The sequence below is a fragment of the Carassius auratus genome, chromosome 28 (assembly GCF_003368295.1).
Source record: "Carassius auratus strain Wakin chromosome 28, ASM336829v1, whole genome shotgun sequence".
Taxonomy (NCBI): Eukaryota; Metazoa; Chordata; class Actinopteri; order Cypriniformes; family Cyprinidae; genus Carassius; species Carassius auratus.
In genome coordinates this window covers 8,300,055-8,319,755 of record NC_039270.1, presented here as the reverse complement: position 1 = coordinate 8,319,755, position 19,701 = coordinate 8,300,055, and the positions used below count along the sequence as shown (strand labels likewise).

The window sequence follows — 19,701 nt, the reverse complement described above, 5'->3', positions numbered from 1 at the left end:
CTTGAAATGTATCAGTGAATGAGTCAATCTGAGAAATCTCAAGTCATGGTTGATGAAGCTGCAGTGTATTTTTGTTTCTCATAAAAGCATTGTTATTCGTAAATTAGGTATTTTCCAGATGTTTTATATTGGGCAGCATCATTGCATAATGAGGTGGAATTAATGTAAGGAGCAGTTTTTAAGCTGCTTCCAAAAGGTAAATTAATTTTAAATGCTGCCTGAGAAGTAACCCCAACCCTTATTTTAAAACCATTTAAAATGGCCATTAAATGATGTGGAAGGGTTTTTCGCAGACCCACCGTTATACCTCAAGAGACCACCAGAGATCTGCTGTGGACTAGACCATTATAGGCACTTACTCATGGACTCAGGTCCATTTTGTCTTTTTTCCTTCTGGTGAACAGGCTATACATATATATTATAGATAGATAGATAGATAGATAGATAGATAGATAGATAGATAGATAGACCAAGGTAACCATATTTTACAACAAAATTACATTGCATAACACTATATTGTTATAGACTACAATTTACAGTGGAAAATTTATATTATCTACCACTATTTTAATTTATATTTTTATAAGGTTGAATGTCTTGTGTGTTTGTTATGCATGCACCCACTGTCGAAAATAATTTCCTCTCTGAGGACAATAAATTATCTATCTATCTATCTATCTATCTATCTATCTATCTATCTATCTATCTACAAAAAAAAAAAAAAAAAAAAAAAAAAAAACAGTCGAAGCTGGGACAGAAACACAGTTCATCTTCCGTTTTTATTTGCCCTTTTCGCGCGCTCCACATCTGTCACATCCGTAGCTTTAACAGGGGAAAATCGCGAAAATAAGGACATTTACGGAGCATATCCTCCCGGAAATTCACAGGTTCACAGGAGTCAAATACTCCGAGGGCCGCACAAGTCTTTATATATTTTCTTTCCATAGCCACTGTTTCATCTTAACTGAGCGCGAGACCTCCGCGTGCCCGCAGCGCGAGCCTTTCACGCGCCACAACTCAACCCGGAGGCGCGCAGAGAAAACACGAGCCTGGGCGCTTTACAGCCCTCCCGAGACCGATAAGCTTGCCCTGACCCCCTTAAATAAGAGAGAAGTGTGGTTCAGGTCTGGGTTTTACCTCCCCAAGGGGGGTTGAAAGGGAGGAAAGGACTGAAGGAAAGAGAAGAGGTGAGCCATGAAGGGTTTGGGCTCTCTGTGATTTGTTAACGCCAGACACGTGTGAGGATAGATTAAAACTGCCTCCGAGAAATACATTCAGTAACGCGAACTTTCTCAAAAACAAAAATGTGAAATATGTCCATATGCCAGTGTCTTTTTTTCCTATTGTAAACAATAGACTGACATACAGACAGAAAGAAAGACAGATAGATAGACCAGGGTAATAGGTCATAAGCCAATACCCCAAATCTTATCGTTACTTTAATATACTGTGGTAAACTGGTATTAGTAGACAGTAACAGTAAACAAAATTGTAGCTGTGTTATTTTTGTGGGAAATGTAGTTTCCATCATTTTTTTTCAGGACTAACCTTAAAATACATAATTTAATTTAATAATTTCATTATTTAGACTCTTTGTGGACCAATGCAATTTCCACAAAGTGCCCAAAATGAGTTTTTTTTCCTGCTGTTCTGGGTGGTTTTTAGGCTGTTGCTATGTGGTTACGAAGTACTGGCTGAAACCAAAACAATCCACAATTAACATGTACTATGTATTTGGCAAGGGTTCGTTTTTATACAAAATAATGATGATTGAAATTGTAGAAGTTCAAATTTAATAACACTCTTTTAGTACAAGCCAACAGTATCATACATTTTCACCATCTCATGTGTATTATTACATGGTGTCATCATAATAGCAATACTAATAGTTACAGCTGGGACTTTCTTGGAGCAGGTGTGTGTTTTCGAGGAATCTGACCATTTTTAAAGCATAGGCTTCGGTCCAGTTAGGATATCTCTAACAACTCACTGGTAGAAGACACAGCAAAGTGTGCAGTTTGTAATGGCATCCCATACATGTGATACATGGAACACTTAATGCATATTTTACCTTGGCCTGGTCTTCACTCCTCCACTCAACCTCTCCGGTTAACCTAATAGTCAGATAAGGAGGTCAAACTCTCACCTTTGTTACATGGAGGCCTGTCAAGTAAGGCCCCCAGCGCTCTCGCTGTCTTTCATGCAGACTGGTGGAATGCTGTTTTCCATCCGTCTCAATCCAGGAGGAACAACTCCGGCTTGATTTAGCGTGTGATAGATGTATCCCACGCAACACCTGCGCCGTCCTCCAAGGCTTCCATCCATCAAAAGAGCTTTATTGTGCGCCTAGAACTGCCCCCAATGTAGAACAAAACTGGTTTATGTTTAAAGAAAATATATAAGGTATCGGCTCTTCCAACTTTCTGCTTTTGCCCACGAGTTTCTGAAGTGATATAACTTTCCCATGGAGTTTCCCACTAGAAACAGATGTTTGGAGGGTGTGAGAGCAACAAACAGTTGCTATTATTTTGGCAGTGCAGCGACTTAATTAAAAGTGGTGAAGGATTAACAGTGATATTTCAGAGAATGTGTCATGATTACACTTGACGTCAAAGTATCGGTCGAGTTTTGATTAATTTGGACTTATCCTCAACTCTTGGATATGCTCTTCGCAGATGTAAGACCTCCAGTGAGTGTAGGCACAGGGAGCATCGTATTCTGTGATGGTGTTCCCATTGCGAATGGCAACTGTGTTGTGTCATTCAACAAAATGAGTTATTAAGACTCAAACACTTTGCTACTTTTGGCTCGGCAGGCAATGCGTCCGACATCATTAGTTATTGGCACACAACAACTGGTCTAAAGGTCTCACAGTCTACAGCAGACACCCTCCAAGTTTAGTGCTTCTAATTTCAACATGGTGGCTTCCCCCCCACCTCGTTCACGTCCTCTGTTCTGTTCCAGATCTCTTGACAGGCACAGGTTTTATTTATTCACATTTTGCTCAGGGTGCAGGTTTTACAGTTCCTTTGGGTAATGCAGAGTTAATGTACAACTTTCTGTTTTTTCCCTCTCTGCTCTTTAAACCTTCCTTAAGTGTTTAAACACCCAGGGTAATGACGTAGTGGTGTGAAAGTGAAAAACCATGCTGGAGTCAGAGACGCTGAAATTCTCCAGCAGTCCCTGAAGAGTGAAAGTGAATATAGGGGAGAGAGTTGGGGGGGAGAGAAAATGGAAAAGGAGGTATTTAAAGAGGAGATTGAGTTAAAAACAACCAGAAAGAACAATAAATAAATAGTTAGGGCCTCTAGAAACTAAAGCTGGGCATTGATTCTGATTTTAATTTGATTAAAATTAGATTTTGTTCATGATGTGCATTTTTCTCATAAAATAAATTATCTTTTGACTGCTGTAAATCAGGAATCCTGTAACTTGGATACGTAAAAAAAAAGAAAAAAAAAAAAAAAAAGAAAATTATATATACATATATATATATATATATATATATATATATATATATATATATATATATATATATATATATATATATATATATATATATATATACAGTACAGACCAAAAGTTTGGACACACCTTCTCATTCAAAGAGTTTTCTTTATTTTCATGACTATGAAAATTGTAGATTCACACTGAAGGCATCAAAACTATGAATAAACACATGTGGAATTATATATGGAATTATATACATAACAAAAAAGTAAAAAAAAACCTGAAAATATGTCATATTCTAGGTTCTTCAAAGTAGCCACTGTAACGACTGGGTGAAGGAGTGGCAGAAAGCAAGTGCGAGGTGAACACAATTGAATGGAGACAATGATACAAGACAATACTGAGACACAAATATGACGCTGGGAGAAATACACAGTCCAGGATGGTGGCGATGGGGGAAGTATCCGGAAGGTGGAGGTGAGTTGGCAGCAGGAGAGGGTGACACATGAACTGCGGGGAAGCGAGCCGAAGGTAAGTGGTGTTGCTTGGTGGTGGGTTGCATAGAGTGGATGGGGTTCCGGGGAGACACGGACATCCAACTCAGAAACACACAAGAAAGAAAAGCATAGGTCACAAACATGAAACAATGCTCTCACAAACACAAGACGCTAGACAAGCCAATTTATAGGGATGAGTAATGAGTGACAGCTGTTGCTGATGAAAATTAGTGGAGATGCCCACAAACTTATCAGTGCTGACGCATAACACACAGACTTCACCCACAAAGTGCAAAACCCTGAGATCACGGTTTACCAACCGTGACAGTACCCCCCCCCCCCCTCTAAGAACGCCTCCTGGAGTTCCCAGAAGGGCCTACCTGGTGATTGTAATCACCAATAAGGGATTGATCCAGTATGTCCCTGGTACCCAACTCCTCTCCTCCGGACCGGTGGTGGCACCTCTGGACAAATGCGTGAGCGGAGGGGACCGCGACTTCAGATTCCAGACTAGGAAAAACTGATGGCTGGTAACCTAAGCTACACTGAAATGGAGAGAGGCCCGTGGCTGACACTGGTAACGAATTGTGAGTGTACTCCACCATAGAGAGTTGTTGGCTCCAGGAAAAAGGATTCTTGGAGACTAAACATCGCAACGTTCTCTCTAAATCTTGGTCGGCTCGCTCAGACTGCCCATTACTCTGGGGATGATAACCCAAAGACAGGCAAACCGTCGCTCCAAACAATTTACAAAATTCCTTTAAAAATTTGGATATGAATTGGGATCCCCTGTCAGAAACCACGTCTACAGGGAGGTCATGTAACCGAAAGACGTGATATAGGACAGTGACCGCTGTCTCCTTGGCTGTAGGTAATTTGGGCAAGGGAATGAAATGTGCCGCCTTCGAGAACCGGTCCACTACGGTCAAAACGACCATCGTGCCATTAGAGGGCGGGAGGGCAGTAACAAAATCTAGCACGAAATGTGACCAGGGTCTCGAAGGGACAGACAGCAGTTGAAGAAGCCCATCTGGAGGCCGGTTAGATGACTTACCACTGGCGCAAACTGAGCAAGCCAAAACAAAATCGTGGACGCCACGAGCCTTAAGTGGCCACCTGAATCGTTGTTTAACTAAAACCTTGGTTCGGCTTCTCCCTGGATGACAAGCAACATTAGAGCAGTGACTCCACTGAATAACTTCGGACCATAACTCCTCCGGCACAAATAAATGATTCGGTGGGCAAGGCGTTACCCTTTCTAAGGCCATCTTGACCTTCGATTCGACCTCCCATACGAGTCCTGAGACGACTATTTTCTCAGGTAAAATACACTTGGGAGTCACCGGGCAGGCGGAATGATCAAAAAGACATAACAAAAAATTGGGTTTGACATTTTTGGAACCCGGGCGGTACAAAGAGTGAAATCAAAATGACCGAAAAAAAAGTGCAAACCGAGCCTGCCTGGAATTTAGTCTTTTGGTAGTTCTAATGTACTCTAAATTCTTGTGATCGGTCCAAACAATGAAAGGTACCCCTGGCCCCTCCAACCAGTGATGCCACTCCTCTAAAGCTAATTTGACAGCCAACAATTCTCTGTTACCAATGTCATCATTGCGTTCAACAGGAGATAAACGATGTGAGAAAAACATGCAGGGATGCATCTTATCGTCCGAGGCAACACATTGGGAAAGAACTGCTCCTACCCCCACCTCTGATGCGTCGAACTCCACCACGAACTGCCATTCGGGATCAGGGACTACGAGGGTGGGAGCCGAAATGAAGTGGCCCTTGAGGTTGGTAAATGCAGTTTTGGCTGCATCTGACCACCTGAACGGAGTACTGGGGGAGGTCAAGGCCGTCAGAGGTGAGACTAGTTGGCTGAAATTATGAATAATACGTAAATAAAAATTGGCGAACCCCAGAAACCGCTGTAGGGCCTTACTGGAATCTGGAGATGGCCAATCTATCACAGCCTTAACTTTGTCAGGATCCATACGTATTCCCTCGGACGAGACGATATAGCCCAGGAAGGGAACAGACTGCATGGTATACGCATTTCTCCGCCTTTACAAAAAGCCCATTCTTGTTCATCACTCGTCTGACGTGTTGCACATGTTCCTGGGGAGATGAAAAAAAAATCTGTATGTCATCCAGGTAAACATATATAAACTGATCTACCATGTCTCTCAACACGTCATTAACGAGTGTTTGGAAAACTCCTGGCGAGTTGGAGAACCTGAACGGCATCACCAAATATTCAAAGTGCCCTCTAGGGGTGTTAAAGGCAATTTTCCATTCATCCCCCTTCCTGATGAAGACCAAATGATAAGCATTACATTAATCCAATTTTGCGAATACGGATGATCCCTGCAACCTCTCGAAAGCTGAAGACATCAACGGTAAGGGATAGGTGTTCTTTATCGTGATGTTGTTCAGCTCTTGGTAGTCAATAAAAGGTCACAGAGAACCATCCTTCTTACCCACAAAAAAGAATCCCGCCCCCACTGGAGAAGAGGAAGGGCGGACGAACCTCGATGCCAAGGAATCAGAAATGTATTTCTCCATGGCCTCCCTCTCCGGAATAGAAAGAGAGTAAAGCTTGCCTTTAGGCTGAGACTTACCTGGAACTAAATCTATAGCAAAGTCATAGGGACGATGCGGAGGAAGAGAAGCAGCTTACTGAACACCACCTTCAGGTCCAAGTACTCTGCGGGCACGTTTGATAACACCATGGTCTCCTTCTGAAAGACAGAAGCAGAAACCAGACAAGACTCATGACAACTTTCACTCCACAAGGTGACAGTGTTGGAACCCCAATCCACTCGTGGATTATGTTTGATTAACCAGGGGTGACCTTAAACAATGGGAGCGACAGGGGAGTCCATGAGATAAAAGGATATGGTTTCACTATGGTTGCCTGAGGTGAGAAGAGTTATGGGTTCAGTGTAGTGGGTGACGTGTGGCAGTTCCTGGCCATTGAGTGTGGTGACATGGATGGGATGAGACACAGGAAGGACAGGAAGGTTCAAGTGACATGCAAGGAGAGAGTCAATGAAATTACCTTTGGCCCCAGAGTCCAGAAGGGTCTGACAGTCGTGATTGTGGTTCTCCCACCGCAGTTTCACCGGAAGGAGAGTCGAAGATGTGGTTGAGGACTTCTCGGCGGAGATCCCACCCGATAGTAGCCTCAAACTTACTACCGGTCTGGCTCTTTTACTGGGCATGGATGGATGGAATGCTCCGAGCCACCGCAATATAAGCATAGTCCTTGGGACCTCCGCCGCTCTCTCTTTATCCGGGAAAGCCGAGCTCTACCCACCTGCATGGGTTCCTGATCGAATGAGCTGGCTGCGGCTCTTCGAACACTTGTTTCATCTCTTCGGAGAGGGCATGGAACGAGGCGCAACACTGATGTTGATTGTCCCACACCGTCGTCCCCCATAAGGTGGCCCTGCCAGAGAGTAGGGTAAGAGCAAACGCAACCTTGGACTCTTCTGTCACGAAGGTGTGGGGCTGCAATGCAAAATGCATTGAACATTTGTTGAGGAAAGTCTTGCAAAAGTTGGGCTCACCGGAGTAGCTCTCTGGCGCTGGAAGTCATGGCTCTGGCCGGAAGTGGTCCTGGGAGGTCTCCTGGGGGACGGGCGGTGCAGACGGTGCGGTGGGAGCAGTGAGAGAGGTGAGTTGATGGTTCTGCTGGTTGAGCTTGGACACCTGTGTCACCAGCGCTTGAATTGAGCGTCCGGTGTTCACGATGCTCATCTGCTGCTGACACATACAGTTGACGCTGTGATGAATGAATTCAGAAAGTGAAGTGGTGCTCGCTGCTTCGATGTTGGGTGAGAGCGTTCTGTAACGACTGGGTGAAGGTGTGGCAGGAAGCAAGTGACAGGTGAACACAATTTAATGGAGACAATGATACAAGACAATACTGAGACACAAATATGACGCTGGGAGGAATACACAGTCCATACACAATACACAGTGCTCTTTGAATGAGAAGGTGTGTCCAAACTTTTGGTGTGTGCTGTATATATATATATATATATATATATATATATATATATATATATATATATATATATATATATATATATATATATATATATATATATATATATGTATATGATTAAAATGAACAACAGGACCCAAACAATGCATTTCAATTGATATTTATGTAATAGATATTATCAATGGCAAAAAATTAAAAGCGTCAAATTGCAGTCATTGTGTAAAACTGTTATTGTAAAATAAAAGCAAAACAAAAAAACTTTACATTTGGTAAATTAAATTTCCAATTCATATTTATATGTAACATAATATAACATTTATATATATTATATTTATAATACATTCAGTGAAGGATTCATCAGACTGATTCAACATATAATTATTCATTCAAAAGACTGCACAACAGAGTCATTTGTTTGTGAAATGCACTACGCTGTTTGCACTGTGTCTGATTCACAAAAATTGGCAGACAACAGTGCAGCATGTGTTCTGAACTAATATAGTTATTGTTATAAATATCATTCCTGGTGTTAATGGGTCTTAAAGGGGTAGTTGTTACAAACCTGTATGAGCTTCTTTCTTCTGTTGGACACTAAAGAAAATATTCTGAAGAATTTTGGTAATCAAACTGTTGCTTGCTGGTAGCTATTCACTTCCATAGTATGAAGGGAAAGGGTTCCAGCAACTGTTCGGTGACCAGCGATTTTCTAAATAGTTTGTATTTAACAGAAGAAAGAAATTCATACAGGTTCAGAATAACGCAAGGGCGAGTAAAAGATTAAATTTTTGGGGGGTGAACTATCCCTGTTCATGTTAAAATTAAGAACTATTGAATGAGTTGAGGCTGTTTTTATCAACTCTAAATAGTAAGACGAAACAAGTTAATTTTCCCACCATCTTCCACAGCACCCAGAATTCAAAATCTAATTAATCTGGAGCTACCGCACACTTCATGTTCGAGAGTTTACATTCATTCATTTACACTTAATGTTGTAAGCCCCATATGTTCTTGATCTCCCGGGCTCTCAGAAACTTCATGGAAACATCTGAAGATCAAAGGCATGGGCTGCAAACAGTGCAAAAGAGGTCTACAAAACAGGAGATAACTATGTTAGACAAGGGTTACTTCCTTCCTCAGAGATCAATAGAGTCTTATTGCCCTCTGTTTAGTTCCAGCGCTTCCTTTGCTTAATTCTGTTTTTTCCTTGACATATAAAAGTGATTGGCTCTCTTGCTGCCAAAACGTGTCCTGCACGGCTGTAGAAAACAGCTTCCCCACAGCAGCTTTTTCAAATTTGGGGCTTGTGACACTCTGCCAAAGCCACAAATTACCCCCCTCTAGCAACAGCGAATTAGGAACAATTTTCTGTATGCTATAAAAAATGGGAAAAAGAAAGGCAAGGGTAAAATATAGCTTACACCAGAGACCACCAAGGCAGGCAGTGCAGAATTGAAGTGCATGCTTGCCCTGCTGACGGTTTGGGTGGCAGGGCGGCATTTGGCATTTCATGCACTTGCTGATACTCGTAGTAATCAATTCACTAAAACATGGTGTAATGTTTCAACTCAGTGAGGTCACGCTTAGAGAGAGAAAGACCGGCGTATTAATATCATGCCTTGATGGGGAACAGGCATTTTTTTAAATTAGGGATTTGAGACCGATTGTACCGGAGAAAAGATGTTTCACACCAAATCCTCTCTGGTTTTCTTTGAGCTTGGTCTCTTAGATTAAGAATCAGAAGGGAATAAGCAGACTTTTTTCATCTGATACTAAGTGTGAGGTTTGGCTAAATGTGCACCAAGTTTGCCAGCTCATGATTTTTCCCTTCCAGGACTCCTTCCAATGCCTTTTAAAAGTCCAGGTCCAAGTTCTTCTGCACTGCTTTAGATGTTAAAGTAGAAGAGCGGAAAACCAAACCAAAGCGTCAGGTTGAGGTTGAGGAACTGGTGAGGTTAAGAGCCAATCTCCTGCTGCAGCTCGCTGCTGGTGGTCCACAAACCTCTTTCAGCTCCAATAGCAACACCCAGAGACTGTGAGTAAAGGAGATCTCGAATAAACCACCTGACATAGGCAGCTCGACCATCACCACGTCAGCATAATCAGGCTTTGGGCCCATTGAAAAAACAAGGCAACAGCAACCAGAGACTCAAACGCACATTAACCCAGTTCTGTAGCCTCTGACCCATATGTTAATTATACTTCCTGTTCCTTTCCTGATTACATGACAGCAGATTTTTAGCTCATTCTCAAAGGAATCAGCTAATTATGCAACTGGAAGCAGCAAGCCATTTGTTCAGTTTTTAGTCAAAAAACATTTTTAATTCAAGAAACATTATGTTGTTTTATTGCACAAGACACTGTTGACTATTTTCAGCAGTGTTATTGGCTTCCGGTAGGGATGCAAAGAGGTTCGGTTTGTAATAAGATGCTACCATGCTACTCTTACTAATATTACAGTATATAGTATAAATACTGTATAAAAAAAAAAAAAAAAATTGCACATCTACTCATTCTATAATCCCATAATTATAAGAAATAACTTTTATCCCATAAAATAAAAGTAGGATATATGTTTAGTCACCATAAATGTTAGAAATGGAAATATAGCTTAGTACATGCATATGTTTTAAATTACTAAGCGAATTAAATAGTAGTATGCTACATACCACATGAACATGGTGTCTTGCATGGTTGTTTTGCATATTTTATTTTACAAAGAAATTACACTACACTAATAAAAATTAAAATACCTTACTGGCATATATGCTAAACAAAACAACAACAACAACAACAAAAAAAAAAACCCCATAACATTCATATAAGCTTTCAATTCTGCAAAATTACTTTAAAATTAATTTCTGTGGGAAATAAAAGCTTTATCACACTAAAGGCTGGAATACTCTAAAATTTTTGCCCAGATTTACAGTTTGGATAAGTTAATGCTAGTTGCTTAAAGTAAGAGCAGTCTGGAGATTTAAGTTGACAGATATCATAGAAAATTGCCTGGTCAGAGACTGTTTTTTAGCTTCAGACTGTGACTCCATCCAGCTGAAGGAAATCAAACATGTCTGATATTTTAAGACGATTTTAGAATGCTTATTTATTTTCATTTGTCATGTGTCTCCTAGCAACAAGGTGCGCATTTCTACTTGAGTTTGCTGTGATTGGAAAAGTGTTTAAGTGACTTTTGTGATTATTATAATGTTGATACGTGTGTGATGCCCAGTGTTTTAAAATCTGTTTCGATTTTAAAAGTCGTATACTGTATTCCAGAAAAAAAAACTGCTCACTTAAGGGTTCTTTGGGAAACCCCAAATGGTTCTTTATGGCATTACTGCAAAACAATAATTTGTCATTTTTCTTTTAACTATTTATAAAATGTCTAAAAACATACATTTGTTTAAAAAAATGTGCTGATGTATTTACTTCTGTTCCATAATATTGGTAATGGAGGATGAAGTCAAATACATTGCCTTGTGCACAGTATACATATTACAGAGAGAATAATACTGTGTTAGTGTGCTGTTTATGAACCCCAGGTTTCTTTACTAAGCCTGGGCATCAGGGCTCCATGTGCAGGGAAGCAGCAGGGTGCTTCAGAGGTTAGCAGACAGCCATACACCACTTCTTCACATGGACACATTAAGCAGTCCTAATTAAATTTCTCATTTTCTTTCCCTAGGGGCCATTTGTACTTCCTTTTTTCTCATTCCATCTCTACCATTTCTGTTCATTCATCTGCTCTGCCCATTGGTGAAGGAGCATGGCTGAGGTGTTAGCTCATTCCCCTTCTGGGTGGCTTTCCTGCAGTATTTCACTGTCATCTACTGGCAAATTGATTTTGGCAAAGAAACCAGCTGGGGTGGGAATGGGGAGGGGGCAAACCCATGCACACATTTCCCACATACGTATTGAAAAACACTGGCATACGTGCGCATGCAAAATGTATGTGCACTACTTGGTCACCCCTCAAATAAATAACTGGGCAAATAGTGAGCAGAGGCCTCTTGGTTCTGGAAAAAGGACTCACTGACGAAAGGCGAAGGGTGGAGGTGTGGGGTGATTTAAAACTCAATTCAGTGCAGATGGACAGGCAGAGCGGCACACGTTTTGCCAGCAAAAGCACATTTTTGAGTGTGTGTGTGGCAAAAGTGTGTGTGAGCGGAACTGATCATTTATGTGACATCAATGTCTACATCAAGTGCTGATATCATACAACATCATATCACACTCCCTTTTCATTAAGGACGTGCATCACTCTGTCATAGTCGTATTAGTAGATTGTTATTGTCCCTTTAAAGGGCAATTATGTTGCAGCGTCGGATTAAAAAAAGACTGTTTACACTTGGTATTAACAACCGTCTCTGGTGATCCGATCACAAGTGGACAGCTGAGACAGACTGCTGTTTACACTGGGTGTTTACAAGCGTCTCAAATGTGTCTTCTGTGACCACTTGTGATCAGATGTCATTATGGCCAGGGTCTCTGATATATGTCACATACAATGTCAGTGTGTTGCTTCTAGCTAATAAAGTGGCAAAAGTCAACACTTTATTACAAATGTGATCGTTGTTGTAGTGCTTCTCTCAGATTCTAACTCATAACTTGGATGAAAAGAGAGTTTGAAGTGTGTACTGTGTGCTTGAACAAGGGCTTTGTGAAATGTGAGAGTTTTAGGAAAAAGCTATCATTGTAAATACTTTTTCAGACTGCTTCTTCATCTGATTCTTCAGCCAGATCTGGTCTGAAACACAACCTGTTTGTAATAACAGATTATGATGATCCAATTTTTCAGCTGTCTTGTTTCCAGAGATATTACCCATTTGTTTTCTTCAGTATGGGGATTTTCTTTTTTAATGATTCTTCTATAAAGAATGGGTTTTTTTTTTGTTTGTTTGTTTGTTCGTTTATATGCAGTATACCTTAGCTTGAGTATTTTATGTTTTTGCCATTATTTAAAAAATAATATTTACATTTTTGTTCCTCAATTGAAAGCTCATGTTAGTAAATAAAACATAATGAAAAAATGAATCAATATGAAATGACAATTTGATAATTTAATATAATCTATATGAAAATGTTGGTCAGTGTTTGTTTAATTAAAAACATAACTTGTGTTCTGAAATATAAATAAAATTAATATGGGTTTGGAATAACATGAGGGTATAAGTAAATGATGACACTTTTTTTTTTTTTCGGGTGAACAAACTTCTCTATTTGCAATTAAATTCTGTTGTATTGCTGTATATTGTAACACTAGATATTGTTACACTCCTACTAACTGCATTTGTCAGAATGATGGGACGTCTGTATGCACTTAACATAAACCCTTATTGGTTTTATATTTAGGTTATTTTGATAGATTTTGCTTATTTGTTTTAAGTGATTTTGTGATGTGATTTTAAACAATTAAAAAGTTAATGGGAAAAAGTGCCTTAATCATTAAGTTGACACGAGGCAAAACATTAAATCATAATTAAATATTTTAGTTGGGTAAGATATGAGCTTAATATTAATCAGCTCATTAATCAAGTTGAAATAAATATGTTTCAAGCTGACATGATTTCATTTCTTAAAACAAAAACAATATTGACTGGACTTGAAAATAAAAATAATAAAAAAATAACTTATTTTAGGGTAAGTTATTTCAACAAGGAATTGTAAGGCAGCAGAATAACATTTTCTTATTTCATTCTTATTTTTTATTTTTTTTTACGTAGACTCGACAGGTTTCACCATGGTGTGTATTCCTTTTTTATTAAAATGTTTCCCTTTTTTTTCATGGAAACTTACTGTGGGTAGGTTAGCAGGCCTACCTTATTTATTTATTTATTTTTTGAAAGGCTTACATGTGATCGAAATCACTTTGTGGAACAAATTAATTTCAAATGAATGTCTTTATTTCACCCCTTGAATTACTTTATACCTTCACAGCTCAAATGCAACAAAACAGACTTCAAAAACACAGAGAAATGTTATGAGGGAACAGAATTTTCCTTTTCAGGAAGCTGCTTGGAAGGAGCAGGGTATCCCGCAGAGCACCTCTGCAGCGCTGTGTGGCTGGAGGAGAGAGCAGGAGCCCTGCGCGAGCTGGTGCAGGCTTTGAGCAATGACTTTGACCATCCTGTTTGACTTGGCCCGAGGAGACAGGAGACAGCGCCTCTCGGGTCAGGTACAAGCAGACCTCTAAACAGAACCTGCTCGTTCACTCCCTTGTAAAAGCAAACCGTATTCGGAGGGTAAAAATATGAATTATAATACGTCATATCTAATAAAGCGCGCGACTCGGGCGAGCGCTCGCGCTGGCAGCGCTGCTGGAGGGTGTCACATAAAGAGCAATTCATCACAATCACAATATTATTAACATGCTTAATGTGACACTGATGGAGCGTGAAGTGGAGTTTCCACAGATGACGTATTCAATTTCAGACCACAAATGTAGGGCTTATTATGATTTCTGTCTTCGAACGAGAAATGACTTGTTTTGTTTTAAGTTATGGGTCTTAGGCGGCCATTTGACTGGAGAAAATAATCTCGCAGATTGTTTTTGAGGATCACAAACCGTGGCAGCTGGGAAAGACGATAGTGTTTAAGCGAGCCGTGGGAGCTGGGTCACAGATACGCTGTGATGGTCACTGTAGAGATAAATATTTGTCTCTGCATCTCTGTTGGGACGCGGCTAAATAGAGGAGGTTATTCAAAGCCAGCAACAGGAATCTTTCCATCTCCTGCATGAAAGAGTCTGTGCATGGGCGAGCTAAAGACAGCTGGACACATTTACACTAGTGAATTTTCTTGTAGGCTACTCACACACTCCTTTTGTTTCCTCTATTTTGTCAGGTGCAGCTGGGAATTTAGTTATCTCAGGTTGGCCTTTGGTTCTGGTTCTTCTTCGCTTGTTTTATTTTTCCTTTTCTCACACACGAGTCCAGTACAGTGCAGCTCATTGTCCAGTCATATGAATTAAAGAAAGAGGAAGTCTGAAAGGCTGGAAAACGTCAAACATAAAAGCGCAGGTCAAATCCAAATAAACAAGGTTTCAAATGCAGCCAAAGCGTTACGGTGAAATTCAAGGCAGCCAGGGTTTTTAAAAGACAAATTAGCCATTTCCCTCAGCTTGATAAAGCAGGCTATTCGACGTGTTATTTAGGCTACATACAATTTAAAAAAATGCTGCTTTATATCTGAATTCGGAATCTTAACTGTAATCGTTTAATTCATATACATATCTATTCATAGCTTTCAGTCACGTGACCGTCTCGAAGACCTGGAGGGCAAAACATAGAGCTGCAGGACAAGCCTGACAGTTTTCCATCTGTTTCACAGCCGCAAATATTTAGATCACCTCTCAAAAGAATAAAGCAAAGGTAGGGTATGTTAAGCACCCGCGGCAATGTTTCAGTCATTAAACAGCGAGACAAAACGTCTTTAAAAAAACACTTAAAGTGGCTTAATATATTGAAAACAGTATATTAAAATATCAAATTCAGTAATCTCTATATTAATGATGCATAGTTTACAGAGGAAATCATGATGCTTAAAAGTTTCTTCACAGCGATGTCATAAGCTGCTGTAAGAACAATTTTTGGTTCCACAAGGAACCATTCAGTCAAAGGTTCTTTAAAAAACCATCTCTTTCTTACCTTTTCATAATCTGAAGAACTTTCTTTCGCCACAAAGAACCTTTTGAGAAACAGAAAGGTTCTTCAGATGTTAAAGGTTCTTAATGGAATCATTTAGACATAAGGGTTTTTCTATTGCACCATGAAGCACCTTGATTTTTAAGAATGTAATGGTTTTGTGGGAAACCATTTAAAGTGAACCATTGCACATTACGTTTATACGCCTGAACAAAATCATACACATCATCAACAAGATGTTTACTGAATTTCGCCTTTTAATATCATTCTCTTCTTTGTGTAGCTTGAATGAATAGTCTGAAACTTAGCAATCATATGCCTTTATGACATTAAATTCAATAACAGCACACTGCACAGTACACATAAAATCAAATATGTAGCCTGCTTTAAAAGGGTGTCATTATTCCTCATTTCGAGTCTGCGGCCTGTTCTTTGCCAGGAGAAAAATATAAATTCTTACTGAAACATTTTATGAATTTGGTGACAGCCTCATTTTGATTTGATTATGAAATCATACAAAATCTGTTCAATCATTTCAAGCTAAAAACGGAGGCCCCAAGATTCTAGCAAAGCACTCAGAAGAGGGATCAAAGACTGTCGGTCATGTGATGATTGGCTGGATATAACGTGTAGAGCTTTTGAAATCAACGATTGAAATGGCTGTGTTAAATGATTGTCAGACTAAAGGAAGTGTGAATATACACCTGAGGCAGAGTCAGCTGTCAAGACTCCGCTGAGCGTTTGGAGATGATTATTTACAGTGTGCGCTCAGATGGAAATCTGCTCGTGCTCAGGCGAGATACTGTGTATTTGTGAAGCGCATTTGAGACTGATCAGACTCCGGGTGATTTTTTCCGCTTAACAAGCTCAAATAAATAAACCAACACGAGTGGACACGTGTTATAGGCTACTTCTATATATATATATATGTGTGTATATATATATATATATATATATATATATATATAATAAAAATATATACAATACAAATGTCCCCCTGTAAATTATTTTCATGCTCATTTTATCAGGGCATTATTTTAACCCTTTAAAATGCCATTCATTTATGCCCAATACTCCAGCTGAACCAGTTCAATAAATTCTTAATGTCAATAAACATGATTATATAAAATCACATAAAATGCACAAGTTACTGTTTAAAAACCCTACCATAATCAATACTAACCCTTTGGCAAAACTCAAGATTATTATCTAGATCTTCATCAAGTTTTTGATAAATGACTTAAAAGAGAAAATCCTATTTTTATTATTATTATTTTATTTTTTATTTTGCTGTCACATTTTAAATACGTGGGGCATTATTGTAACTTTCTAAGTACTGGTTCATTTCTGACTTTGACACACACAACAGAGGATGTCTTTATCTATGCGCATCTTAGTTATCATAATTTCTAATTTTTCATTCATATAATGAGATTAATTCACATTATTGGAAATGTGACTGTGAATAATAACAGTTAATTAAATAAAATTTTTAGCAATCGATATCTTACCTGATCTTACCTTTTTTTGGGTGGATGCTTATGATACTTGTTGAGAAATTAGTGGGACACGTCTGGAAAATAATGGCTCTGTATTTACAGCACATTTAAAGAGAAAAGTTGCTAGTAAAACGCATTTTGTTTTACAACACACTCTTATGACCGTTTTTCTGCTTGTATTTCTCGTTCATGCCAAATCATGAAATTTCTTGTCCATTTTAAAGAAGTCAATTTTATTTCCGTCAAAACGCGAAAAGGAAATTCGTCATTTAAATAGTCGATTCGTTCGATATTTAATCATTCCAATAAAATAACATGCATCAATAAACAGTTTCGGCATGTGACACTTCAACACCTCACTGGATGAAGTCCTGACAGAAATGAATAACTCATAAAATCCTTAAAATGGCCTCTTCGAAAACATTCGACGCGATGCTCTACACACTTTTATACCTCGGGATAAATGAAATGATTCCTGAGAGAAGAAAAAGAAGAAGAAGGAGAAGAAGTAGAAGAAGAAACAACAGTTTCGTGTCCAAATGTGCGCTGCTAGTCATTGACGCTGGCCAGGAGTCTGTGTTTAGTGGACAAATCCACGTGGCTGTGCACATCTTGCAGCTTCTGGTACTCGTACTGAAAATTAAGGAGTCGGGGGAAGCCCACTGGATTGAACAGTGCCGAGGACGCGTATGGAGAGCTCGGGGCCATTGCGCAGGCGAGGCCAGGGGTGACAGGCTCCATGGTCACTGTTTGAGACTGTGGGAAAGACTTGGCTGTGACAGAGTTCCTCGAGAAAAGCGTGGACAGCGCCGGTAAAGTGCTCCCAACAGGTGGCACGCCGATGGCTTGATGGAAGCCAAACGGGTAGATATCCAGCCCCGGTAAATGAGCGCAGGACGCGCTGAGCCCGTACGCCCCGTAGCCGAGGCTCGGAAAGCCACTGGGCTGCAGCGCCTGCTCTTTGAACACGCCGAATTTGAAGTACTGCCGCTTAAATCGCTTCCTTCTCCTCAGGAAACTTCCGTTCTCAAACATATCCGATGAATTGGGATCCAGAGTCCAGTAATTCCCTTTCCCGGGGTTACCGGGCTCGCGCGGCATCTTCACGAAGCAGTCGTTGAGGGAGAGGTTGTGTCGGATGGAGTTCTGCCAGGCTGGGAACTTCTCTCGGTAGTACACAAAGCGGTGGCTGATGAAGTCGCATATCTCGCTGAGGGTGAGACGCTTCTTCGGGCTCTGGAGGATGGCCATGGTGATCAAAGCGATGTAGGAATAGGGCGGCTTCACCGAAGCGCTCTTGCTCGAGTTTGAGGGACACATGGAAGATGGAACGCGGTCCTTATCCTCCTTCTTATGTAACTGGTCGGATGCAGAAAGAGCGGAGGTCGAAAGATGCTCGTCTCCAGACTCCTTGCCACCCTCTCCAACCACGTCCACAACGAGGTCATCCATTAAATCAGTGTCCAGGGTCATAATCCACAAGTTGGAGACGCGAAGCGGGTTTTAAACAAGCAGATGGCAGCGCGCAGGAGTCTTAAACTCTCCTTCGCTTGTAAAGGGCTGTCTCTGGGTCCTCAGAACTCCCTGGAAGATGGAGGATGAAGAGACGAGCGCGCTAACAACACGAGATTCACTCTGGCCACACAGGAGTGCTCACCCTTCGAGCGCAGGAGGTCTGGAGAGCTGCGCTTGCAGCAATGTCCATCGTCCACTCCAACGCAACTGGATTCCTGCAGCTGTTCGGGAATCGGATGACGATGATGTCATGACGGAGTTCTCAGGAAGAAGCTCCACTCCAATGAAAACAGGGCAACTGTACCAGGCTCTGTCCGCAGACAGTCCTCTGAAGGAGCCGTGATTGATGTCGCGTCACTCGAGTCACAAGGGTATTGCGTCGCGTAGCTTTGAGTGTGAATTAGACAAATTACATTGCTCCATTGACTGCTGGACATATGGCGTATTATGTTTGAATTAACATAGAATATTAAAAGCATGTGCTGAAATGAAAAAAAAAAGGACAGTGACATGTTGCAGAACCTGATTTTACCAAGTAACCTGCGACCCTGGAACAGCATTGTGATTAACCAATCAGATTTGAAGAACCATTTGACAGTTTTTGGAAAGTTTGGTGCTTGTACATCAGTGTCATTCACCACTTCCTCTGATTTTAGGGATAACTCATGGTTAACGTTAGGTTTAGGTGTCGGGATATGGTCAAGAATAAATTGATCCGTTGATTCAGTCACAATGCCTGATATGATATGTCGAGCAGTCAAAGCAATTCGATTTTTTATTTTTATTTTTATTTTTGGAAATCGAAAGAAATTACCATAAATGCACTATTGGAAATAGTCCACCAGCACCAAAAGATTAGTTTAGCCTCTGCTTATTTCATATTCACGCAATAGCTTTTACAGGCAAATCGACCAAGTTTATTCAAAACTGCTGAATTAGGGCTCAAGGTAAGAAACGTGACACGAATTGTGTATCGCTGAGATAAAAATTTTTTTTGAGAAATTTAGCAAAATCAGACGACAGTATGCATATTGTACAAAGTTGTAAATAATTTTCGCTATTGTCATAATATTTTATTAATTAATATT

The 19,701-nt window shown here is 40.2% G+C and overlaps 1 protein-coding gene across 1 annotated transcript; it reads right to left on the bottom strand.

The window, feature by feature from the left end:
* Nucleotides 1-17,314: 17,314 nt before the first annotated feature.
* foxd7 (forkhead box D7) lies at nt 17,315-19,007 on the bottom strand. The gene has a single exon (XM_026207572.1). The coding sequence runs from the start codon at nt 18,569-18,571 to the stop codon at nt 17,648-17,650; it is 924 nt and encodes a 307-aa protein (XP_026063357.1). The 5' UTR covers nt 18,572-19,007; the 3' UTR covers nt 17,315-17,647.
* Nucleotides 19,008-19,701: the final 694 nt, after the last annotated feature.

Excerpts from the sequence above, each read along its gene's own strand:
- foxd7 (XM_026207572.1), bottom strand. The coding sequence starts at position 18,571 with ATGACCCTGGACACTGATTTAATGGATGACCTCGTTGTGGACGTGGTT.